We start from the raw sequence: 25,905 nt of genomic DNA, 5'->3' as shown, positions 1-25,905 counted from the left end.
GGGACAACATTACCACAGTGATGCAAGATAGAAAGTTTATCATGGAAAGAAAGAAAAAGAAAGAAAGAAAGAAAGAAAGAAAGAAAGAAAGAAAGAAAGAAAGAAAGAAAGAAAGAAAGAAAGAAAGAAAGAAAGAAAAGTCCAGTATAATCACTGTGCTTTGTGAGTCTAACCCAGAATCTTTTTGATCATAGAAAACCTATATATTTTTGTGTTTACGTCTTCAGAAGTGGCAATACGATGGATGAATGTCTTCATACCTGGTTGACTTGTTCACCCACAGCAGTTTAAAATACCAACATTACAAATAAAAGGGAGGGATGTTTTAGCAGGTTTTGTCCTGCTCTGTCAAACCAAATGGAAGCATGCTGAGTTGTTTCTACTGACCTGTTGTCTACACAACTTTCCAGACAGGATTAAATAAGCAAAGGTCAACTCAGTTTTTTTGCAGGGTCAGTCAGAAAACAGGATGACCTCATTGGAAGGAAATTTTATGCCCTCCCATTTGACCTTATATTCACTTTATTATTATTATTATTATTATTCTTTTAAAGATTCCCTATCATTATACCTTATATATGAGGGAGCATACATGTCCATAACATGTAGAACCTCATTAAGATTTGTACATTATTCTTTATTGTGTTTGCAATGTGCTGATGAGACTGTTGTGGAAGGAGGCACTGATAGGAGGTGAGCATGTGTTCGTATGTTTGTACGTGAGTCGCAAGTGTAGATGACACTAATAACTGGGAGGCATGCCAACACAACACAACCCAACAGAATCTCAGTGTACAGTATTTTTTAAATATTTTACTACACTATCTCTTAAGGTTTTTGGGAATCATGAGCATACGATAATAATCAACAGATTTGCTTCCCTCCTATGAAACCTGTGACTCGTAAGCTTTAGAGTATCACGCACATGTTTTTACTGCAATAACTGCTAATGTTGTTCGACTAAAAGGGACTTGTCCCCTCTACTGGTCACACTTTATTTAATGTCCTTTAAATGCATGCAGTTCTTCCACTCAGCGTGTACAGAGATGATGTGTAATGATGACTGAGAGAAAGCTAGGGAGAGATTATAATATGAAATCAAAGTAGTGAGTATTTGGATGCAAATACAAATCTGTATTCTTCAATGTGAATAGGATCATGTCTGGCATGCATTGTTAAATAAACAATTAAATAGATTGGTAATCTGTGTCTTGTCTGTTTTTACTTCACCTGGATGTTTAAGCAATGAATGACAGCACACTGGTGTGTTCCTTATGCCTGCATTGGACGTACAAGTAATGAAAAAGACAAACAGGGAGATGTTTCTCAGTTTCAAACAAAGAAAAACAGAGAAAGAGAAAAGGGTTTGTCTTTTTTTTTTTTTTAATTGACCTTGGTGGTGTGTTGCAGCCACACAAAATATGTGATATGCAAACTATAGCAGGGTATCTTCTTCTTTCAGCTGCTCCGTTTTGGGGTCACCACGGCGGATCATCTGGATCCATCTCACCCTATCTCTAGCATCAACCATCACTACATCTATGAATCTTCTCTGATGTCTTCCTCTCTTCTTAGCAGCTCCATCTTTAACATCCTTTGCCCAATACATCCACTGTCCCTCCTCTGCACATGTCCAAACATCTCAGCCTTGCCTCTCTAACTTCGTCTCCAAACTGCTCTGCCCGTGCTGTCCCTCTGATATACTCGTTTCTCATCGTGTCCCCCCTGGTTACTCCCAACAATAAGCTTAGCATCAGCTCTGCCACCTCAAGCTCCATCTGCTGTCTCCAAACCATACGTCATAGCAGGTCTCACTACCATCTTGTAAACCTTCATTTCACTTATGCTGCTATCTTTCTGTCATAAATCACCCCTGACACTTTTCTCCACCCACTTCACCCTGCCTACACTCTTTTCTTCACCACGGTTGGTTGCTTTGGATGGTTGACCCCAGGTTTTTAAAATCACCCCTCTTCACTACCTCGTCTCCTTGCATATTCACCTTTAACACATTGAATAAGAGTATAAAAGCCCTATAAAGCACCCCCAAGACAATAGCTTGTGTCTGTGTGTGTTGAGAGGTGAAAGAACAAATGATCCTATGGCCAGTGGGGGTTCCTGATATGGGCGTCAAGATAAAAAGCATTACAAAATTATGTTTACAGTTTTTCAACAACAGCAGCAGCTGTTTTACTGGCGTCCAAAGCAGCAGCGATTTTTCCTGTAACCACTGTTAAAACCTTTACTTTGAAACAGCTGGAGGTCCTTCATCAACCACGTGAAGAAAAGAGAGCTTTGTAGCTGCTGCATCCACTGCTGTTTGTTTCACACAGCAAAAAACTTCAGTACGGAAGTTAAAAAAATACAGATGAATTGTTAGTACGAGAAAAGTATTTCTAATCTGATCACTCAATCAATGGAATAATCGATAGTTGCAACCCTATTTGGCTGTACTGCTTTCACTATACTGTATGAATAATCTCCATCTCATGTAACATTTAGTTGGTGAGGGCTGCCAGAGTCTGGCTGGCTCAGAGGCTGTTCTCGCACACCTTGCAGTTGGATTGTATGTATTGTATTGTATTATATATATTATATTGTATGTTAAAATATTATTAGTATTATTAATATTATTCGTTTTTAAAAAGGAATTCTTGTTGTTTTTTTCTAAACCAGTTTTAATTTTGTTATACTTTACATTTAAAAGAGTTAATGCAAACCAACCCATTTGTGGTATATTTTATTCACTAGCCCAATGAGAATTGATAAGGAATCAAATTGATAAGTGATATCGATAATGGAATAGGAATCGCTAAATTCTTATCAATTCCCATCTCTTTTTATAATACTGTAAATATGGTCATTAATTCACAGTATTTGTGTGAACCTGAATCCTGATGAAGAAATAACACAATCTAGAATCTAGACGGTTTGGACAAATGTTGGTGGATGGCTTAGTGTTGCCCAATTGGGCCAGATTCTACATTATTAATTTTTTTAGTTGGTTGTTATACTTTTAACTTACCCAGTATTACAGCTTGTTTTTTGTTATGTTTGTTTATGGTAATATTTCAATTTCTTCCATGTTTTTTAAGATAAAATTTTAAAAGAAATTCTGATTGTGCGTGTGATGGTGGTGGTGGTGGTGGTGGGGACCTTCTGTTAAAACCTGCCTGTCAGACCATGGCAGAAAGCTACATGCACCACACAGCAGGCAGAGGGCACTCATTACTTCCCAAGTGGAGTAGTGCGGTAGGCGCTGCTGCGGCAATCGCTATGGGGGGGTGCTCGCTCAGGGCGCCAAACAGGCTAGGACCGCCACTGTTCATAGCACCCTCAGTAAAATGCAGTAAAATGCTTAAAGCTTAGCACCTGCAGAAAAATATTTCTGGAGCTCCAGAAACCTCTGTCACCATTAAACAATCTGATGTTACCACATCACATCACATCACATCCACAGAGCACACCAAATGGGTCCCTGCACTCAGACACAAAAGCAAAGGACTTGAGGTAAATAAACACATAATATAAACGCAACTTTAGCTAAGGCATATTCAAGGTAAGACAAATTTCACAAGTGTCAGCATCCTTCACACAATCATTCAGTCCTCATGGTGTTGCAGCATCCTCTTCAGGCGGCGGAGGTTGAATCTCACTGACTTGCTTCCTGATTGTGACCCTCTCATGTGTTTCCATGGTCTTACTGTAGTACGGTAGTAGCAGATAAGTAATATCAATAATAGTGGGGGAGCTTTCAATGAGTGTCTTTTCTCAAAAACAGGGGTCACTGCTTATATAGAGTTTAATCTGTCCCTCAATTAGATGTTTTGTTTTGTTTTTGTTTTTTTTAATGCAAAGAAAACAATTATTTTGGCTTCTACAGGTTTGTAATTGTAATCCAGTCTGAGTCTTGTTGAGGTTGTATTTTGAAACTAGTCAATGTAAAACCTGGAAGGATGTCAAAGATCCTTTGTTTCTTTTAACTGATACGGGGTCAAGGATGTAACATGCTTGCTTACATGTGTCTCTGTGACTGCATTTGATCTTATCTAAGTGCTGCTGGTAACTCTTAAATGAGCATCTGCTTAGGTGGGCTTTCAGTATTCGCTCACAGGCTGTTATTGACACTGAGCATCTGATCTTATCCTCAGTGCCACCCAGATGCCACTTGGGTGGGTGGGGGAGATCACAGGTCTATGCTATAACATACAGTCAGTGGATTTTAAACCCAGCTGCTGTTATTTAAAAGAAAAAAGTTGCCATGGTAACAGCAATTTTTAGATCTATGTTTAAGCATACCTGGTGATGTCACAGTGCTCTGGAATGTAACCACAATTCAAACATTAAACATTCTTAAGATTAAAAGATACCATCATTAAAAAGGCCTTTTTCTGTTGTTGGGATCCTTTGATCTTAAATTCTTTAAGTAGGCCAGAATCTTGAAAACACATACAGAAAATCTCTCCTGGTTTGCACAGTGCAGTCTTGTAAAGCGTAACCAAAGAATTTGATTGCAATTTAGTGTAATATCATCTGGACTTCCTTGATACACAAAGATGCCACGCGGGGTTTTTAGAAAAGCTGCACAGTTCATCAGATCACACCTGGGACGATCTCAGTCACCAGATCCTACGCAAGGTTTGGTGTCCCAGACTGAAATTCAGCAGAACACAGCTGAACAATCCAGCTCTGCAACTGGGAGAAATGCCTCTGTGTTATCGCCAATAAAATCTGATCAAACTCAAGCCAAGTCACTGAGTTTCACTCAGTTGTTCAGTTGCTGTTTTAGAGGCTCGGAACAACTGGATGAAACTCAGGACATAGAAGACCAACCCACCTTTGCGACTGAGCAAAATGTCTCTGAGTTATCAGTGGTAGAATCTGATCCAACTATAGCCGAGTTAGATGATGATCATCCTGAGCCCAGAGCCTTGGAAGAACCGGGAGAAACTCAGAACATGGCGGACCAACCCACCTCTGCGACTGAGGGAAATGTTTCTGAGTTATCAACACTAGAATCTGATCCAACTCTATCCGAGTTAGATTATCATCATCCTGAGCCCAGAGCCTTGGAAGAACCGGGAGAAATTCAGAACATGGCAGACCAACCCACTTCTGCGACTGAGGGAAATGTCTCTGAGTTATCGGCGGTAGAATCTGATCCTCCTCAAGGTGAATTAAATGATGATCATCCTGAGCCCAGAGCCTTGGAAGAACTGGGAGAAACTCAGAAAATGGCAAACCAGTCGACCTCTGCAACTGAGGGAAATGTCTCTGAGTTATCAGCACTAGAATCTGATCCACCTCAAGGTGAGTTAGATGTTCATCATCCTGAGCCCAGAGCCTTGGAAGAACTGGGAGAAACTCAGAACATGGCAGACCAACCCACCTCTGCGACTGAGGGAAATGTCTCTGAGTTATCAGCACTAGAATCTGATCCACCTCAAGGTGAGCTAGATGATCATTATTCTGCGCCCAGAGCCTTGGAAGAACTTGGAGAAACTCAGAACATGGCAGACCAACCCACCTCTGTGACTGAGGGAAATGTCTCTGAGTTATCAGCGGTAGAATCTGATCCTCCTCAAGGTGAATTAAATGATGATCATCCTGAGCCCAGAGCCTTGGAAGAACTGGGAGAAACTCAGAAAATGGCAGACCAACCCACCTCTGCGACTGAGGAAAATTTCTCTGAGTTATCAGCACTAGAATCTGATCCACCTCAAGGTGAGCTAGATGATGATCATCCTGAGCCCAGAGCCTTGGAAGAACTGGGAGAAACTCAGAACATGGCAGACCAACCCACCTCTGCGACTGAGAGAAATGCCTGTGAGACACAGGAGCTCTCTGGGAGTACAACCTTGGCCTCTCGAACAGTTGAAATCCAGAAAAGAAAAGAAGCCCAGAAGCCCGAAACAACTGAACAAACAAAAGGAAAAAACAGAAAGAAGAAGGAAAGTAGAAAGTCAGAAAAAAATAACCATGAGGTCTTCAGATCACAACGGGGAAAATCTCAGGCATCATATTCTATGAAAGATCTGGAAAAGTCCCTGATTAAAATTCAGCAGAAGAGGGCAGACCAACCAACCTCTTCAACTGAGAGAAATGCCTGTGAGACACAGGAGGTCTCTAGAAGTACATCCTCTTTGACAGATGAAATTCAGAAGAGGAAAGAAGAAAAAAGAAAGAAGAAGCAAAAAAGAAGAGAGAAAGAAAATCCTGGCCTCGGGCTTGTTCCCACACATTTGAGAGGAGATATTACAGTCTTCAGTTTTCTAACTGAAACAGAAGCTCCTTAAAAAGTTTATTCTGGAGCCAGAGCCGTTGTCCCGTGTGTTGGCTGAGGATCAGTCTTTATCCTGAGGCCATGGATCAACTGCAGGACTGCAATTCTACAAAAATCTTCAATGGTCTGGCAAAGAAGTGCAGCTCTCATACAGAGATTGTTGGCTCCAGAAGACCTCAGAATAGCTGCTAAAATTTGTATTTAAATTATTGGTAGTAGAAGACCTATTTCAATTGGTTTGTATTCTAAATTTTAAGATGTAGTAAACAGCAATTGCCCCAAGTGAAACCAACCAGTCACGACAGATGGCTGCCCCTCCCTGAGCCTGGTTCTGTCGAAGGTTTCTTCCTGTTAAAGGGGAGTTTTTCCTTCCCACTGTTGCCAAGTGCTTGCTCATAGGGGATCATTAGATTGTTGGGCTCCTCTATAATACTACTGGGACTCTGCAGTATTATAGAGTCTTGGGGAAATTGCTGTTTTAAACTGAATGTACATAAATAAACTTAAAAAAAAACATATGCAAGAGAGAACAGTTTTTTTTTTGTCTCACTCCTCCTGGAGATTGGCCACATGTATTGAAATCTAAGGAAATTTCTTTATATGTACACATTTCTGGTGCAGAAGAACAAATGAAAGTGCACAGGGAACATGTTTTTGAAGGCAAAACGAGGAAGGGGAGAAAAAAAAACCCTAAATAGTTTTGCCATGGTAACCAGAAAAAAGAGGATGGAGCATAGAGCGCTGCTGCTTCTGCTTCTTCAGGATGGAACTTCAGACTACTAAAACATCCTCAGACTTTTAAATATTCCCCCAGCCATGTTTCACTGTGGTTTCACTCTCTCTCTCCTGTTGGTCCCCTTACCTACATTCATTGTGTTTCATCAGTAAAAGAACTGTGAAAATGCTGGTTGAAGAATTCATAGAATTTATCCACTGCTTATCTATGTTACAAAAACACAGGTGGGTCTGCAGAACTCCACTTTTGGAGCCCGCCTGTCATAAAACTTCCTAAAATACAACATGAGGTTACAAAGTCATGTGACCCAAAGATGTTCCTGCATCCAACCACCAAGGTCTCAAGCATATATGAGTATTGGCTATAACAGGCCTTACCTTTACCCCAGTAACCTTAACGTAATCAGTGTTCATGAATTCAGTGTGTGTATGTGTGTGACTCACAGTTCTAGCCAGAAATTGTTTTTCAGCCCAGCGCAAGGGTGTTGCTAGTGCTAATTAGCAAGCTAATGCTAACCCCTAAAAGCTGCTCCAACTTGTTAATTGAGTGCTGGGGCCTACATATGTAACCAGAAAGCACCTCTGAAGCCAAGGCAGTAATCAGTTTTTGTGGACGTGTAGTTACATTTCTCAAGGTGCATGTTAAGTTAGGTTCAGAGAGGATTTTTGGTTATGTACGTAGGGCCGACGCAGAATGCTAAACTAGGCCTTATTAGATCGAGAGTGATAATTTTGGAATATAACCCAGAAGAGTTACACTTATATATCATGCATTTAATGTGTCCAAGAGTGCTGTTTACTTTCACTAATGGGTTTGCAGAAATCATGTAAAAAGCATACCCAATAAAAACATCATCCAGAGGTTTTAAGGATCAGCTGCTAAAAGCATTTTCTATGTTCAAATATCAGTCACCATGTTGTAAGCATAAATTATTACGATTTTAATGCAACAACAGGAAGTGACATCATCTTCCTGGGAACTGTAGTTTCTTCTTGAAGGCCTTTCACAGCTCCACTGGTGCTGAAAAGTAATGTTTGACTATAGCTTTCTGAATTCAAGTAGGGCTGCACCTATCAGCTATTTTAGTAATCGATTATTCTATCGATTATTCCATCAATTAATCAAGTAATCAGATAAATAATTTTTCGTAATAAAAATTCATCTGCACATTTTAACTTCTGTACTGCAGTTTTTCTGTGTGAAACAAACAGCGGTGGATGGAGCAGCTACAAAGTTCTCTTTTCTTCATGTTGCTGATCAGGTGGTTGATTAAGGACCTCCAGCTGTTTCCCAGTAATAGTTGTAGAGTGGTTACAAGAGCAAGCGCTGCTGCTTTGGACGTCTCCTTTCTCTCCACCTGAGCGCACCCTCTCAGTAACGGCTTGCTGTGCGTGTGCAGACGGACTGCACGTAAAACAGCTGCTGCTGTGTTTTTCCAGGGTGGAATTACTGCGCAGCATCTTTCATGACTTACATTTCAGATTTTCTAGAATCCACAGGCTCAAATACATAAACACGCCTCTACTATTATTTGGTTAAATGTCCCTCAGCAAGCTGCTTTTGTTAACCATCAACAAGCTTCTGGCATAATTCTGGCTGGATATTTGATCACTTATCTTGGCAGAATTGTTAGAATCTTCTTTTCTCGTTCTTTTTTCTTTTATAAAGGAATGCAGTTTTAAGGCACTTCCCTGTTGGCATTACTCTTCAGATATGGAATGTCCCTCTGTATGTTTCCTATGGGGATTGACTCATTTTTGGAGCCACCCAATAATAAGAAGTGACTGTTAGAGGAACTACTGTTTTTGAGCTTTCATGTTGGCTTATTTCTCATGTTATTTATTTATTGCCTGCTGTGCACTGGAGTGCATCATTAACGTGTGATGGGGATGAAATGATGAGATCGTTTAAAGTTTCAGATGAAATTGTCTGTGGATGGGCAACTATCCTCTAAAGCTGCTTTCAGCTGCTCCCTGGATGTCCTTTTTGATGCATCCTGGGATTCGTGCCTCCTCCTGAGTAGAGTTCATTTAAATTGGTTGGTTTAAAGCACCTTGAAAAGCCAGGTACATATGCTAGACTGTTGTTTTTTGATTTTTAGCTCAGTTTTTAACTCAGTTCAGCCACACATTCTCCTTGAAAAGTTGATGCAGATGAATGTAAACCCCTTTTTAATGAGGTGGTATCACTCTTTCCTTACCATTAGGCCGCAGCAAGTCAAATTCATCCACTCTTTCAGATACATTGGAGGGCAGCTCTGTGCCCCCCCCCCCTCCCCAGGGGTGCGTCAGTTCGCCATTCTTGTTCACCTTGTATACAAATGACCGTGGGTTCTGAGCCAAATCAGCACATTGTGAAGTTTTCCAATGACACTGTCATTCTCAGTCTGCTCACCAAGGATTCCAGTGACTCCCCCCACAGAGCTGCTGCTAGAGTCGTGGCCTGGTGTGATAAGCATTAACTTCCCATGAACACATGCAAGGCTGTTGAGATGCTGTTGGATCCCAGATCAGTTTTGTGCTCTTGGGGTACTGCCACCATGCCATTCTGTAGCAAGACAGCAGAATAACATTTTTCCTGCACTTCTTGTAGCTCTGGGCCCAATTACTGACCATTTGTGTTCAATATTATTCCGTTGATGCTCAGCAATTCTATGCTGAATAATTATTATTTACATATTACAAATTGCTTATTTACTAGTCTCTAATTAGGTTCATTTGCATAGTTATGCAAAAATATACATATTTTGGATGAAAACAGTCCAAAAGCAGGTCAAACACCCTAAATCACATAAAAGCCAGAAATCTTTTTCAGCCCGGCGCCAATATTGACCAAGGTGAATGTGTAATCTACTGCAGGAGCTGTTTTTTTGCTAACATATTTTATAGCAGGTGCCAAATGCTGCTCAAATCATATGAATTTAACATGAAACTCTCACACGCACATGGTGTGGCTGCAGTGGTGGTGCAGCCACACCTAGGGGGTGCTATAGCTCCCCCTGGAAAAGTCATAGCAACCCCATAGCATCCACAAGAAAATAGCTTGTGTCTATGTGTGTTGAGAAGTGAAAGAACAAATGATCCTTCATAGCCAGTGGGGGTTCCTGATATGGGCGTCAAGATAAAAAGCATTACAAAATTATGTTCACAGTTTTTCAACAACAGCAGCAGCTGTTTTACGTCCAGTCTGTGCACACGCAGCAAGCGCAAAAAAGGCAGAGCCGTTACCGATACTGTGAGCTCGGATGGAGCAAAAGGAAACATTTTTCTGGCGTCCAAAGCAGCAGCACTTTTTCCTGTAACCACTGTTAAAACCTTTACTTTGAAACAGCTGGAGGCCCTTCATCAACCACGTGAAGAAAAGAGAGCTTTGTAGCTCTTGCATCCACTGCTGTTTGTTTCACACAGCAAAAAACTGCGGTATGGAAGTTAAAAAATACAGATGAATGGTACGAGAAAAGTATTTCTAATCCGATCCCTCAATCAATGGAATAATCGATAGTTGCAACCCTATTTGGCTGTACTGCTTTCACTATACTGTATGCATAATCTCCATCTCATGTAACATTTAGTTGGTGAGGGCTGCCAGAGTCTGGCTGGCTCAGAGGCTGTTCTCGCACACCTTGCAGTTGTATTTTATGTTAAAATATTATTAGTATTATTAGTATTACTAGTTTTGAAAGAGGAATTCTTGTTTTTTTCTATACCAGTTTTAATTTTGTTATACTTTACATTTAAGAGTTAATGCAAACCGACCCATTTGTGGTATATTTTATTCACTAACCAAATGAGAATTGATAAGGAATCAAATTGATAAGTGATATCGATAATGGAATAGGAATCGCTAAATTCTTATCAATTCCCATCCCTATTTATAATACTGTAAATATGGTCATTAATTCACAGTATTTGTGTGAACCTGAATCTTGATGAAGAAATAACACAAATATGAATCTAGACGGTTCGGACAAATGTTGGTGGATGGCTTAGTGTTGCCCAATTGGGCCAGATTCTACATTAATTATTTTTTTTAGTTGCTTGTTATACTTTTAACTTACCCAGTATTACTGTTTGTTTTTTTTTTTGTTATGTTTGTTTATAGTAATTTTTCAGTTTCTTCCATGTTTTTTAAGATAAAATTTTAAAAGAAATTCTGATTGTGCCTGTGATGGTGGTGGTGGTGGGGACCTTCTGTTAAAACCTGCCTGTCAGACCATGGCAGAAAGCTACATGCACCACACAGCAGGCAGAGGGCACTCATTACCTCCCAAGTGGAGTAGTGCAGTAGGCGCTGCTGCGGCAATCGCTATGGGGGGGTGCTCGCTCTGGGCCCCAAACAGGCTAGGACCGCCACTGTTCATAGCACCCTCAGTAAAATGCTTAGCCCCCCCTTAGCACCTGCAGAAAAATATTTCTGGAGCCGCCACTGCAGTATGTGAACCATAAAGCACTGAGACACATAAGTTGCTCTATAGATATGGCAACCTATGGGGCTGTCCTTTTTAAAACTTCTTACACTATTAAAAATGAACACATCCTGGAAGTGATCCCACAGTAAATTTGGTCTTCACAAACTTGTTTCAGCTATAATGGAAATACTCAAGTAAACTAGGCTGCATTTATCTTGTGAAAGTGTGCTTCAGTAAATATTGAGTACTGAATACTAATGAATGTGTTTATGTCATTTGCACCACAGCGTGCATGATATCTGTGGTTTATATCAATGTGGTTAATTTATTAGTGCGTTTCACGCATGAACTGCAAAGGTTTTACACGTTTTGCTGTGCCTTTTTCTCCATGCAGCCTGTCTGTATGGATGGAAATGACAGAATACGCCACTCTACCGGGTCTCCTCCAGTCTGCCGGCCTGTAAGCGAAGTAGGGGAGGGGCGGGGTAGCCTATATTAACACAACGGAGCGGGCCAGCAGTGGTGCGTCAGCTCATACTCCGCACGTGGAAGAGAACATTTTGTACTGAGATTATGCGCGCGCCCTCCTCCTCTCAGTTACATCGCACGCACGCGCCCACACTCTTAAAAACAACCTTTACTGCAATCGCCGTACATGTCATCGCAACAACATGACCCAGATGCACCGTGCACTATTGAACTCTTGCACGTTTGTGCAAAAGGAAGCGGGGAGCAGTAACTGCGGCAGCCGAGGAAGCGCCTCCTCTTCCCCAGAAATGTTTACAGCTCTGCTGCAGGAGGAATGGGAGGGTGGCTGCAGAGACTATACTCGTTCGGCCAAGACCCTAGTTTCAACCAGATTTTTTTTTTCCTGGAAATCTGGGGGTTCTGCTAGAGCAGAGTTGGGCGGAGTTCCAGCATGGGGCGATCCTGGAAAAGAGCGAAAAGTCCTTGAAGAGTTTAACTCTGGGGAGCAGAAAGTAGAACTTCGTGTTATTTCTGTTGCAGTGGGCTTGAATCCTACACCCTATAACCCTTGTTTCTCATATTGATTGAACGCGGGACATAAGAATCTGATCTGTTTGGCCACCAGTGAGAAGAAAGAGAAGAAATAAGTTTAAAATGAATGACGTATTTTTGCAGATATTTACGTTGCGAAAAACTACCAACTTAGTATGTATACAATAGTATCAAGGGTCACATCAGCATAAACCGTGTTTGTCACTGGGCAAAGTACAGACCCATATTTTGAGGACTCTGGGTTCTGTCCTACAAAAAAGGAAGGACAAAATCTCCCTGTGTGGGTAAACAAACACAAGACCAAGGAAGAACATGTGTCCAACCCCTGTCTACAAAGTTCATGTCAGCGAAAACTGTCAAGAGCCTGCATTGCTCAACCCCTGCACCCCCTAACCTGAGGATTTTCTAGGAACTTTGACTATGAGTGAACCACCCACTGCACTTTTTTTTTTTTTTTAACTACAGCAGTCTTATTTCATTTTTAAATGGGCTGGCTGCTCTTGCACAAAAATATATCACCTACCTTTCACCTGTTATCTACCTTTTTTTTTTATGTAGATAGTCTAAGTTAACATTTACTTGGACGTACACACCTTTCGTTGTTTCGTTGAATGCACAGGAAAGAAAAACACTTGCTGTTGTCCAAATGAATTTGCAAGATCACAAGAGCTGCAAGAGTTCACTGAAGAGTGCGGCGTTTTAGGGTTGTGTTAATTTAGAACTAATCCATGGCTGTCAAAATGGGACACAAGGCAAGATCTGATATCAGCTAACAGCCCACAGTGGATTGTTTGGTCAGCATAAAATAAAATAAAATAAAATGTCTCTCCCTTCACAATGCAGATTTTTGTGTCATCTTTTAAAGCATGTTGTTTGTCATTGTGTATGATAGGAAATGACAGTTTTTAAGCAGTCAAGGAACATGTAAGGTTTGAATGTTAGAGAAGCAATCGTGAGACTGAAATACATGGTTAATTCCTTTCTCTCCACATTACACAGGTAAAACTAAGTGGAATCACTGATGAATGGATCAGCAAATGCATCACCCAGAAAAGATGGCAGGACCCTGTTTATTAGTTTCAAAACTTTAGATTCAGACAACAAAATTTTCTTAATGCCACCACCACCACTGTTAGTAAACTGGCTGAAACTGCAAAAGCCTTTTGATTAATGCTTTCATTTCATTTATTTAGTGTCCAAAATCATTGAGGGTTGGGCTTTTAAAACAGTGACACAAAGTCTCTGATATTAACATTTTTTAACCACAATTTTCCTACATCTACAATAACAACCTATTTAGACATATTATTTGTTTTACACTCTAACATCCATATTTCCCATTCATATTAAGTCCCTGAAAGTAACATCAGTGTGGCTTTGCCCACCTTTCACCAATCCTAGCCTGGGATTTGTTCTGGGTCTCATCACTCACTCTGGTCAACAGACAGTCCCCCAAAAGCGAGTCACGTTTCTTCTCAGCCAATCACAGCCCAGTTTAATTATGACACCGTGGGATTCCGCGAAATTGTTTCTTGGAGTTGAACTAAGTGCTGCTCTCAGTAAAATAGGACAAGTTGACGCGTGTGTGGGAGTGCACAGAAAGGCGGACACAATACCTCTGTCGGTAAACGCTGTGTTTTTGATTCGTTCGTTAGAAGGATCTAGAGGAAGAAAGAGAAAGGAGGAACCGACGGACAGTTAGGTTTTCCTGAGTGGGGCGTTTATTTATCCGCCCTGCAACCTCAACAAGAAAACGCAATCTGTGCGGAGTAGTCACATTGAAGACGACACGTGTGGATGATTAACCGCATGTTTCCTGGGAGGACTGCCGACTGACTACTGTATCCGTTTTACCGGATAGTTTTTATTCGCCTTTCTAGATACATTGTTTTCTTTTCTCCTCCCGGCTCTGCTTCGGGGCTCGTGATGTCGGAGGTCGATGTCTCTGCAGACTGCGTCCCCAACCGACCACCGGGGCGGACAGAGGACGTACTGAAAGAGAGCCAAGAAAACAGGACTTTACTGATGGTGGCGAGAATTTTACTGGACTTGAACAAATACAATCCCAACGCCGTCAGCGCTGGAGCCAGCAGATGTCTCGGGGGCAGCGAGGCCGGCACGCAGGAGAAGGCGGAGCGGGGGAGTTGGCTGAACGGGGGGGACAGCCGCGGCTCTCCGGTCAACCAAGCCAAACGTCCCCGGAACAAGAATGCCGCGGTGAGACAGCCGTCTTCCGAGAAGAGACACTGCTGCCCCTTTCCTGACTGTGGGAAGATGTACGGGAAGTCGTCCCACCTTAAAGCCCATCTTCGGGTCCATACCGGTGAGTGTGTGTTTGGGGTGGGGGTCTGCTGGGTGCTTAGGTGACACGCCTACGAAACTTCTGGCCTTTTTTTAATTTCTGATGTAAGATTGTTCTGTTATTTGGGTACGGAAAACAAGTTATGATTTCATGGGCAATTTACATTTCAGACTAAGTCTGTGACCCGTGTTGCGTGACCTTAGGGGAGTGACCACGTGTTTGTGCAAAAACAGATTATAGGAAAGGCGGTCTCATGGTCGCCTGTTTGGAGGTGTGACTCAACGGACCATATTGGACCAGCGGCTGGATGAGAGGTGGCGAAGGAAGAGGAGGCGGGTGTCAGGAAAAAAAAAAAAAAAAAAAAGCTGTATTTTAACGTCCTCTGGACACGCGGCTAGAGTGCGAGCTTGGGTAAACACCACGTGCGGACTGCCATATTTGTGAAGCTAGATTGTTGAGTTATAATAAATGACGCTGGAGCGAGCGTGGGACATCACGTCATCCTAATAGAGCCTCTAATAATTTTGCTTCTAGCCGCGGTTCATGCCATCACTCGTCATACATAGAGTACTGGCAGCGAGTAACAGCGTAACAACATCTGCCGACTCAAAGATTGGCTTCTGATTCACATGCAGGTCACTGCGACAGTGTTGTCCTCACATGTTCTTGTACGGAGGTAACCCACACTGCACCACCATTTCCTCATACGTCATCCACCTCCACTCCTCTCGCGTGGGGTTGTAAACAAGAGCTGACATGTGGTTCTGCTCAGCACGTGGAAGAGGGATTGGGGGTAGTGTGCCCTTTTTCACCTCGGGGTTATCTCGACTGACAGCTCAGAAATCGACATGTTGTTCGTAGTAATACTGTTTATACAGGTCCTAGATTTGCTCCAGACCTCCCTCTGTCTTATTTTCACCCTCCTCCTCCTCACACTTGATTAGTCTTGGAAATGTTTGCAATTACTTTAATTATTATTGTTTCTTCTTATTGCAGTAGCTTTTCATCCACTTCGTTTTTTTCTGTTATTCACACTCTCTTACAGGAATACTGGTACTTGTGCAAATGCAAAACAGTTGCCAGAGGAAACTGACTTTGACCTCTGTGGGGTCATTTCTTTATTTGTTTGTTTGTTTCTTTCTTTGTTTTTTTTGGGGGGGCGGGGGGGGGGGGGGGGGGGGGTTTGAATAACTTTTTGTAAATATTTGTTCATACACAGCAAATAGACTGCAGCAAACTCAAAATATGTCTCGTATCAGATTTCACCAGGCAAGAGTTGGCTCTTAAATTGAGCAATCTTAATTGTAACATTGTTGATTTTGCAGTGAGGAAGTAAAGTTTATTAAGAAAATACAGTGGTTTGGATAGATTAATATGATTGCTGTGTAATAAACTGGGTGTGTTTCCTCAGGTGAGCGTCCCTTTGAGTGTACCTGGGCAGGCTGCGGCAAGAAGTTCTCTCGATCGGACGAGCTCACGCGTCACTATCGCACGCACACGGGCGAGAAGCGCTTCAACTGTCCGATGTGTGACAAGTGCTTCATGAGGAGCGACCACCTGAAGAAGCACGCCCGGCGACATCCAGGCTTTCATCCTAGCATGCTCCAGGACTCCAGCGTGGCCAAGAGACGGCGCTGCTCCGTGTCTGTGTCTTCCTCTGATTCTGGAGACCTAAGCCCCACCGGGGTGTGAGACACACCCACATACTGTACATGTACGCATGAAGGTACATGCAGCACATACATACACAAACACAGACACACCCGCATGTGGCATCTGTAACTTTATACAAATCATATCGAGCCAGACAACCAGCCAGACTGCGATTCAGAGTTTACTACACATGTAACAACTGCATACAACACAAACCTGACTGTAATCACACTAGAACTTCTCTTCTTATTCCTTGAGGTGATTCTTATTCATTAAGGGTTATTTCACGGAGGTCCAGTTATTTTGCAATTTGTAATTATTTTATTGTGTGTTGTCAAACTTTTTTTTTTCTAAAACAATCTGCCATCCAAGTGGAATCCACGTAGATATACAGTTTTTCAAAAACACTACATGAGTTCACTTTGCATCGCAGACTTCACTTGCAAATGAAGAGAAGTACAAGAATGCAAGTCTGCAAGTTTGTGACTGATAGCCTAGTGCGCCAATAAGTTCTAGAAATAGTCCTTTAATGAATGTCATTATTGCACACATAGACTTATGCACACTTGAACAGTTGCTTTTCAGCCCAGGATAATGCAAATGTACAACACAGCAGTATTATCATGTAAATAGAGTAAACAAAGTTCAGACTGGTGAGATACTCACTTTAGTGTAGTTACATGTTATTAGAGAGTAATAAGAAAAGCTATAATACAGAGAAATATAGAGCCTGTTTATTTAATTTCACATATTTTGTTATGGACTTCAGGTGTAATCAGGTGTGCTATGAGCTTGTAGGTATAAGCATTGGGTTTCCTGTGTTGAAATGCATATGTTGCAAATATATACATGAATATACCTTTATAGTACCTTAGCAAGCCCATAATACACAAGTGAATCTCAACATTTGTGTTGTTTCTTTGCAGTGCTTGAAAACATGACAGGGTAAAACCTTTTAGAAGATAAAGTGGTAACTTGTTCACTTGCTGTTGAAACACGGGACAAGTGTTCTAACCACAGTGATTTATGTTTAGTAAAAGTGCGTGCCTTTCGATGGTTTGGTGGCAGAGGGGAATTTCTACATTTTCAATACTACCTGAATTAATGTCGTCAGATTCTTTATGTTGCTGTTCATTAATACTTTAAAGCTCAACGACTGTCTATAAATGCCAAGAGTGCCAGTTTTGGTTGGACTGCATTTTATCAGGGAATAATATGATGTGTGGTCACACGACCTAAAATTACACCCCCTGGTGTTGACATGGAAGCACAACATTTTTCACAGCACAGAGTCCTTTTAAAAAAAAAAATCGTATTGTTTGTCCTACCATTTGAGGAGTGCTTTCGTGATTAATTTGAATGTGAGCCAATGAATTCCATCATGTAGCATGTTTGTATGTATTTCTTTGGTACAATGTATGTTTTATTTGTCTGGGAATCTTTTATATTACAGATGGAATGAGAGGTCTTATTAAGTCACTGCAGGAGCCAGATTCATTATTGATGTCATTAGTTTTCTTTCATACTTGTCACACGATGCATTCAAATGTTCAAATACAGTCTGTAGCTTGTAAAATACAAACTATGTACATTTGTGAAGTGAAATGCTATGTTTTCTTTCTTTTCTGGCATTATGATGACTGTGATTGGATGTTGGTGCCTTTCAGGTTGAAGCCGTTACTTCTGATGCTACTGTACTGTAATCAGGGACTGTCAATGCAAATCCCATGCTATTGCAATACACATAGCTATGTAATAATTATTGCTCAAAAGTTTTAACATTAAAATTATACTTTTTTTTTTTCCTTTCTAAAGATTTGCATACTTCTCATTTTTTCACATCTTACACTCTTAGGTCATTATACATTCATTATTATGTAATAAATTATGAATAATATTATTATGAATAACAGGGCAGAACAGGCAGTGTTCCATTTGCATTTAGTTTATTTATTATCTTCATACACTGCACATAACAATAACATTGTTAAATACTGTAATGGAAGTGTTTACAATACAAGAAAATTGTTTAAAAGAAAACCAAAGAAAAACAGTCAAAATCACTTGTGTCTAAATGTAAAAAGAAAAAAAAAAAGCATAACTTCTTTGACAGCAAATGCTCTTCAAATAAAACTAAATCAAGATGGCATGAACACAGACATCGTTTTAATTTCTCTGTACTTAAGGCATACTCTAATTGCAAATAAACAGCTGATTTAGAGGAGAGAGGGTCGTAAATGAAGGACATTAGTGCTCCAAGTCAACGATCCTTGATGTTGCAATTACAAAATGATTTCCATCCTGTTGATCAAAAGAGAAATCGATGCCATCTCACTTATTATTTTGGCATTGTATGCATGCATATGTGTGTGTGTGTGTGTGTGTGTGGTGTGTGTGTGTGTGTGTGTGTGTCAGAAGTCTCTCTAAGGGGTGTACCATAAAGCAAATTCAACATAGCCAGGGTTTTTTTGTGTTAGCTGGCTTAACAAAACCTAAAACCCCATGACAGTGGTCGTTAGCTGCCTTTGTTAACTCGGGCTTCCTGCTTCGGGCTCTGAAGCAGGTTATGCGTTCAGCAATATTTACCACGGGTGAAAAGAGAGCCACCTTTGTAACAATGAAATCTCTGACTTTAAGCTCAGTAACCAATTCAGCTCACTTCGTAGTACACCCCTCTGGTGTGTGAACCTGTGTGTTCTCCTAAGGATCTGTGGCACTAACACAGAAATGGGAAGGAGGGAGTGTCCAGTGATCATCAGGTTCTGTGACACTGAGAAAAGGTAAATAAAAGACCAGGCTGAGAGATCCCTCCAATTCCTTTGGCCTTAATAACACAGGAATCACGTGAGTGTGGTGTTGGAGGGTTGGCGCAAGAAATGATATGTAATCTTCCCTTTTTACACAGTTAATTTTCACTGCTCTGCAGGAAACTGTACACAGGTAAGGGCCACCAAAAAATTAAGAAATAAAATATGCAAAATCAAAACAATGCAACAACGGTAGTGTCTGAGTGTGCACAAAATAATTGGGGTGCAAAAAGCTACTTGCTCATTATTTACCATTCAGGTACTCAATCAGATGCTCTTCATGCAGTTTGTTCCTCAGCTATTCATGTTCATACATTCAGCCCTAAACTCTGATGCCACATCTCTAGCCATTTAGGCAATGAGAGTAAAAGTGTTGAAGGTGGTGTAAATGAGCCTAATGACTTGGCCTGTGCTACATATTAACCCCTTACAGTACAACGGATACAGTATCCTCTGTTTGGAGAATCAAACTTCTACCCCACCTCCCAAATATCTGAACATCAACACATTCAATCATAATGATCCCTCGGGTTAAAAAAATTAAGCATAAAAATAAAAAAATAGAAAAAAAAAAATAGAAAAAAATGCAACTCAGAATTCAGGTAAGCAGAACAGCTGAGTCAGTAATGATAATGTTTCTTATTCTTCAGGGAAACTCAAATCACTTTGGAGCATCAGACAAACCTTTCGTTTCTGCCAGCTTTTATCAGTGTGTTATGTTAGATCATGTTGACTAGGAGAAGAGCTCTCAAACACAAGTGCACGTCCTACCATAGGAGGAAACCACCAGTTTACTAATGTTTTAAATACATAATGATTAATTTCAAACACGTTCGTTCTCCTAGATTTTTAAACCAAGGTTTTTATAAGGTAATTTGAATATTTGCTGTTGTCAATATCATCATAGCACTTACAATATTCTACCAAGGTCTCTCTGTCACCACTCGCATGGTGAAGTAAACTCACAGCAGATAAAGACGGGAGGGCAGGGGAGCTCATGATGTGTGGAAAAGAGCAGGGGAGGGGGAGGGGGGGGGGGGGGGGTCAGAGAGGCAGGGTTACTGTATTTGACAGGTAGTAGAGGAGGTTGCCTGGCAGCACATGCAGGTAGGGTTGACTGATTTGGGTGGGATCAGATCCAGGTCCTCATCATCGGGGATTTCATCTAGGCGGTAACCATCTTTCAGCAGCTGAATGTTCAGATCTTGATTGATTTGCTGAAAATGAGAGGCCCGACAGAAAGATTGATGGGTTAGAGCATCATTTACCAACTTTTTCCCATTTCACAATACATCTTCCACCTCATTGGCTGGTTCATAAGTACACTGCTCATAAAGAAATGACTGTGCAAATTGTGTAATAGTTGGAAACACATGGGTTAGAGGAAAGTAAAATTCCAATTAGCACATGAGGACAGGCGGGTATAATAAAGGGAAAGCAAAAGAAAGGCATGGTTATTGTAAATCAATCGTAAATCATAATTCAGATTAGATTAAGCCAATATACAGTATAGCATAAAAACATTAGGACTGTCCGTGCTCGTGATTTAGACTGGCTTAAAGTTCGAGTGGTAACCATGGCAAAGTGAGATCGGGCACTTTCACAGATGGCTGGAAGCATCATCACTTGAGCGTGATAACTACCGTCCCTGCTGTGATTTTTTTTTTCATTAGAATAATTCCTTTGTTTGCACAAAAAGTCTTTTCATTTGATCTATAAACTGTTCCATGCTCCATCAATGCCACGCACAACACAACACAACACCCAAACTTTGTTGACCCACTGTGTTAGAACTAAGAGAGAAAATAACTGTTAAAAAAATGTAATGTGTATTAGCTATTTGTGACAGCATGTTGGCATTAAGATCTGAGCACTTGTAAAAAACATCCTACAAAACCCACAAGCTTGGACTTGTCACAGACAGGTTATAAGTATGAGAATGCGTCTGCGATTTGCACTTATAATGGCAACAGCGTTACAAACAAGATTTGCAGGAGCAGACATGCAGATATCACATTTCATTTGTATCCAGCTTTGTGTCTAATAGACATTTGTGGGCAGATGTATCTGCAGTGTAATTACGCACTTGCAGGGAAAGCACATGCCTACCGCCAATACCACGGATAGCTTTAAGACCGCCTTGTAAGGCCTAACATTTAGCCTCTTGGTAAGTATGGAAAATGAAGTAAATATGTGGGAAAGAAAAAGATGCACTGATATCTGCTCAAGCACAAGATCTCACCTCGGCCGAAGAGTATCCTGATGATGAGTATCTAGACATGTCAAAATCATCATCACTGAAACAGAAAAACACAGGTTACTATATTAATATCATAAATGTTTGTTTATGTGCTTCTCAAGTTGGAAAAATAGACATATGTTTGCATGTTCACCTGTCTGTATCTAGAGCCACCAAGGGTTTCTCATCTGGGCTCTGGTCTAAAGAGGAATAGCCTTTATTGGGAACTACCAACCTGCATTGAGGGAAAAGAGAGAAAGGGGGCAGGGGGGGGATCAGGAGCAGAAAGTGGGTGTAAGAGAGGAAGAGGCAAAGGAGGGAAAACAGTTTAACAAACAGTGAAAAGTGAGTAAAAACAGGACTGGCAGAGATGTTGAAAGAAATGAAAAGTGGGCCTGGAGGCAGCGTCACAGCTGAATCACTAGAATAAGAGAAGCATGAAAGCGGTATAATTTCTAACTCCAGATATTTTCCAAACCCTACATCAATACAACAATTTTTTTGTACAGCCTTAAACCACATTTTCCCCACACACAGCACGTTTCGAAAGAACAAAATGAGCTGAATTTCTACATTTGTACTGCCACACTTAATTTGTTTCTTAATTTGTATTGTTTTGTTTGTTCACTGTATGTCACTTCACGTTGGATCATTACAGATTTTACAGTATTCCTATACTTAGAGCTGGTACAGTCACATGATTACATCATACTGATGTCTTTCATCAAGCAAATCACAGTGTATGTGGTTTGCTGATTTGCTTGTAAACATTTAGATTCAGTGTATCACTGAGCAGATCATGTTATTTACACTTCCTGGAAGATAAAGGGAGCCAAGAGAAGTCTTTCTCTTTTTTTCTCCACTAACCCAAGATCAGACTGCTCACTTCTTACCGTGTTCTGGCCATGACATTGTTCTTCTTGGGCTGCTGGTTGACCGGACTACCTACAGTGTTGCCATTCTTCAGTGAGCCCTTCCTAGCCAGTTCTCTCTGTTTCTCTGTGCAAGGGACACAGAAACAGGTAAACACATAAAGGTTTAGATTTCAATGATAGAATAATGTTTAGCTAATGGTGGTGCAAGTAATACTTCAGTGAATGTTAGGCACACTTGTGACAATCAGGTGTGATGACCTGATTTAGCTGAATTATAAACTAAGTCAATCTTTACTTTGGGAAGACTGAGATGCTTTTTCTTACTTAACAAGGCAAAGTTTTGGTAAGCTTTGCAGCGGAGTACGAGATGTGACTTCAGGGCAGATCAGTTTCTGCTGACTGAAGAGATTTGCTTCAGCGATCAGCTGACCAGAGAACGCTGATTGTTGCTGTGAGAACTTAGAGGGCTGTTAAATTTGCTTAATATATTACAATTCAGAGCACAAACAATACATTCAGAAACTTTGCAAATGGCATCATAAATTCTAACCTTCCTTTTTCTCCCTGGTTTGTGTATTAAAGTAATGCTACTATTGAAGTAAAATCTAAAACATTAGAACATAAATCCATTTTCTTAACTTTCTTATCAAACTAGTGTTGTAGGGGAGGCTAAGCCCTAGCCCAGCTGACATCACATGAGAGGAAGAGCACACCTTGGACAGTTGCAAGTTCCTCACAGGGCTAATCCAGAGAGACAGACAACGCTGCACACTAACACCTTCTCCTACTGCCAATTTAGAATAACCATTTGATCTATGCAGTCACAGGGAGAACATGCACACTCCACATGGAAAGGCCTGGCTCACCAGTATTTTTGAAACCTGACCCTTCCTGCTGTGAGGTATCTACACCAGGAAATGATGCATCTAATTGTAGCTAATGGCACAGAAAAGAGTTTTAAAGTGACATTTAGATGCATGAGAGAAAACAGATATCGATAATGTTGACATAACTGTAGCTGTGAACATGACATAAACTTCCACAGTAGATGATGGCATAAACCCCGCCCCCCAAAAAAAGAGCTCTGAATTACAGAACAGTTTACTAATTCTTAGATATTTTTGGCTCTGAGTAAATGTATAGTAGCAACAAGTGTAAAAAACAAACAAACAAACAAATAAAAAAAAACCCAAGTACTCCTGCGCACCACTGGACTCTGTCCAAGGTGCTGAAGCGAATCTTTAAGGACTGTGGCTTTTCATGAAAACAAGAGATGAAAGAGGCCAGCGTGAGTATTATTTCCTCCCTTGAGGTCATCACATGGGTTCTGGGAACATGCAATTGATATTTGGCTAAAAATGACAGACTAAATGATTGCTGGATTCTCAACATAATTAACAGAATAATGAATGATGAGAATAATCTGTATCCGCAGCCCTATTAGTAACCACAGTAGTTTTTACTTAGCAACATATCAAGAAAAAATTAATTTCATCCATTCTACTGCCATTCTTCTGCCATTAATTAAAATGCCCCAGTACAGCCATACAGTCTGTATATATGTTCCTTTACTATCTCTGTCTATGCACCAGTTTGTGTTTTACAGGCAATCAAATAATACTCTGACATCCACAGACAGACACTTGGCCTGCAGTAAAAACTGCATCTCTTACTCACCTATTTTCATCTGCAAGGGTGAAGGCTTGTAGTTTATAGTGACAGGCTCCCCCTCTCTGGTGTCTGAGTCTGCCTCTGAAGCTGTGGATGAGGCTGGGTCCTGGACACAAATAGTGAAGGATGTGCAGATATGTGCATTACTGAGGCAGAGATGAATAATGAATGTCATTTTGTAACGCACAATAACACCCACCATACCTAGGCAACAGGAATAAACATTTAATAAAGAGTGAAGGCAAAATACTTATTTGCTCTGGGATCTTGTTGTTCTGTGTGTTGTTCTGGGATCTTTTCAGGACTGCCAGCGCTCCTAAAAATATCTATCTTACAACCACAGAGCAAAGGTAAGCGGCAGAAAAGATTTAAGAAACAATGGCCACACGAGCCATGGTGGTGACTTGAGGTGTGGGGACATCTGGAGACAGCAGGTCAGATTGCTTTAGGTCTAGTCTGGTACCCTTGCGGCCCCGACGGCGGGCAGCAGAGGCCGCCCTGCAGGCTGCAGTAACCCTGGGCCCCGCTACAGGCCACGGAGCGCTCCGCTAAAACGTTGACAGTAATGTTTATCTAAAGACGAAGGTGTAGCCCCTTAACTGGCAAGGGCCCGGTGACGGGCCGTTTGTAGTCCCTTTTATATGGCAGGCTAGACCCTCCCATTTTTATTGACACGTCATTCGGCCAATCATGTAACTGGCTGCACCAAATCACCTGACAAAGCTACGTGACACCCTCTGAGTATTATTGGCTCTGGGAAACCCATTTCTTAACATTATTGGCCGAATGAGGTGTCAGTCAAAATGGGCAGGTCTAGCCTGCCATATAAATGCACTTCATTCGGCACGCGGACCAGACGCAGCCGATTAATAGGCTATGAAATGGGTTTTTCGTCGAAGCCGGAGCAACTTGCTGCATGGATGCTGAGGATGCAGCAGCAGTGTTGGGATGGGATGCTTGTTTTCGCCAGACATGACGGATGCTGCGCAGCAGACCGGACGCTGCTTGCGTTACACCGAGCAACAAAAACGCTTGTTTGTGAGCAAATCCAAGTTCCCTCGAGTATTACATGGCCATTTTAACATTTTACCCCGTGAAAGCAAACGGAAAACTTGCTGAAAATGCTCTAATGGCAATCTATATCAAGCAATATTACACATGGCAGGTGATGGATTTGTCGGGATCTCAATTTATGAATGGCAGGCCTCAAACAGTACACAAGTATCCCGCAGTTATAATTTCGCTTTAAAAAGAAAAACAGACAAATTCCTGCCGGTCATTTCCAGCAGATAACATACTATTTATCGGACTTACCAGCGGCTGCATCTCAGCCTGCATCTCCGCCTCCTGTACAGCACTCGGCACTTGAAATCTATCTATTTCTTCCATCATTTTGGCAACGCGCCTCTTCGCTCCCTTCTCCTACAAACTAAACGATGGTAACGCGTCGTTCCGACGAGTTCCTGCCGAGATTGTAAGCGGTCTCAGATTTCTAACAATATTTGTAGTTTTCCGGTGGAGAACTACATCCCAGCAAGCAGTATGTCGGCGATGGTGTGACCAGTGGGATGACGGTGACTCCACCACCCACTTCCGGGTATGGCATCCCAAGATAGGGTGCGGGGACCCAAGAGGGCCTTCTAAAGAGGGTTAGTATGTTCCCCAACAAATTGTGCAATCATATTGAAGGATCATGCGAGGGACTTCCTACACAATATTTGCCTATTTGTGAAGTTATTTGTTCTCATTTCTCCCTCTTCTTATTATACATTCAGTTTTTGCTAGAAATAGATATGCTTAAGCACAACTTGCTTGAGTTTAACTATTAGCACTTTTCCTTCTTTAATAAGTCTACTGGGCCACTTTTCAATAATTAAATACTTTCATTTTTAATCCAGTGAATTTATGGCT

General features: G+C 41.2%; 2 protein-coding genes across 2 annotated transcripts; one reads left to right on the top strand and one right to left on the bottom strand.

Annotated features, from left to right (window-relative positions):
• Positions 1-13,959: 13,959 nt before the first annotated feature.
• LOC115785506 (Krueppel-like factor 9) lies at positions 13,960-18,169 on the top strand. Its single transcript, XM_030737206.1, has 2 exons — positions 13,960-14,770; positions 16,161-18,169. The coding sequence occupies exons 1-2, from the start codon at positions 14,374-14,376 to the stop codon at positions 16,439-16,441; spliced, it is 678 nt and encodes a 225-aa protein (XP_030593066.1). The 5' UTR covers positions 13,960-14,373; the 3' UTR covers positions 16,442-18,169.
• A 2,066-nt stretch (positions 18,170-20,235) lies between these two features.
• fam219ab (family with sequence similarity 219 member Ab) lies at positions 20,236-25,550 on the bottom strand. The gene is made up of 6 exons (XM_030737208.1): positions 25,309-25,550; positions 24,001-24,100; positions 22,342-22,447; positions 21,603-21,683; positions 21,452-21,506; positions 20,236-20,426 (listed from the first exon to the last, which is right to left on the bottom strand). Exons 1-6 carry the CDS (start codon positions 25,384-25,386, stop codon positions 20,268-20,270), a joined length of 579 nt encoding a protein of 192 aa, XP_030593068.1. The 5' UTR covers positions 25,387-25,550; the 3' UTR covers positions 20,236-20,267.
• Between the last annotated feature and the right edge of the window lie 355 nt (positions 25,551-25,905).

This window comes from Archocentrus centrarchus, chromosome 9, assembly GCF_007364275.1.
Source record: "Archocentrus centrarchus isolate MPI-CPG fArcCen1 chromosome 9, fArcCen1, whole genome shotgun sequence".
NCBI classification, from domain to species: Eukaryota; Metazoa; Chordata; class Actinopteri; order Cichliformes; family Cichlidae; genus Archocentrus; species Archocentrus centrarchus.
Note: the sequence above shows the minus strand (reverse complement) of the source record. Positions and strands in the feature narration are given on the sequence as shown.

Coding starts and splice junctions, on each gene's coding strand:
- LOC115785506 (XM_030737206.1), top strand. CDS start 14,374: ATGTCGGAGGTCGATGTCTCTGCAGACTGCGTCCCCAACCGACCACCG. Junction 14,771..16,160: donor CCATCTTCGGGTCCATACCG/GTGAGTGTGTGT, acceptor GTGTTTCCTCAG/GTGAGCGTCCCTTTGAGTGT.
- fam219ab (XM_030737208.1), bottom strand. CDS start 25,386: ATGATGGAAGAAATAGATAGATTTCAAGTGCCGAGTGCTGTACAGGAG. Junction 22,448..24,000: donor ACCCTTGCAGATGAAAATAG/GTGAGTAAGAGA, acceptor TCCCTTGCACAG/AGAAACAGAGAGAACTGGCT. Junction 20,427..21,451: donor CAGGATACTCTTCGGCCGAG/GTGAGATCTTGT, acceptor TCTCATTTTCAG/CAAATCAATCAAGATCTGAA.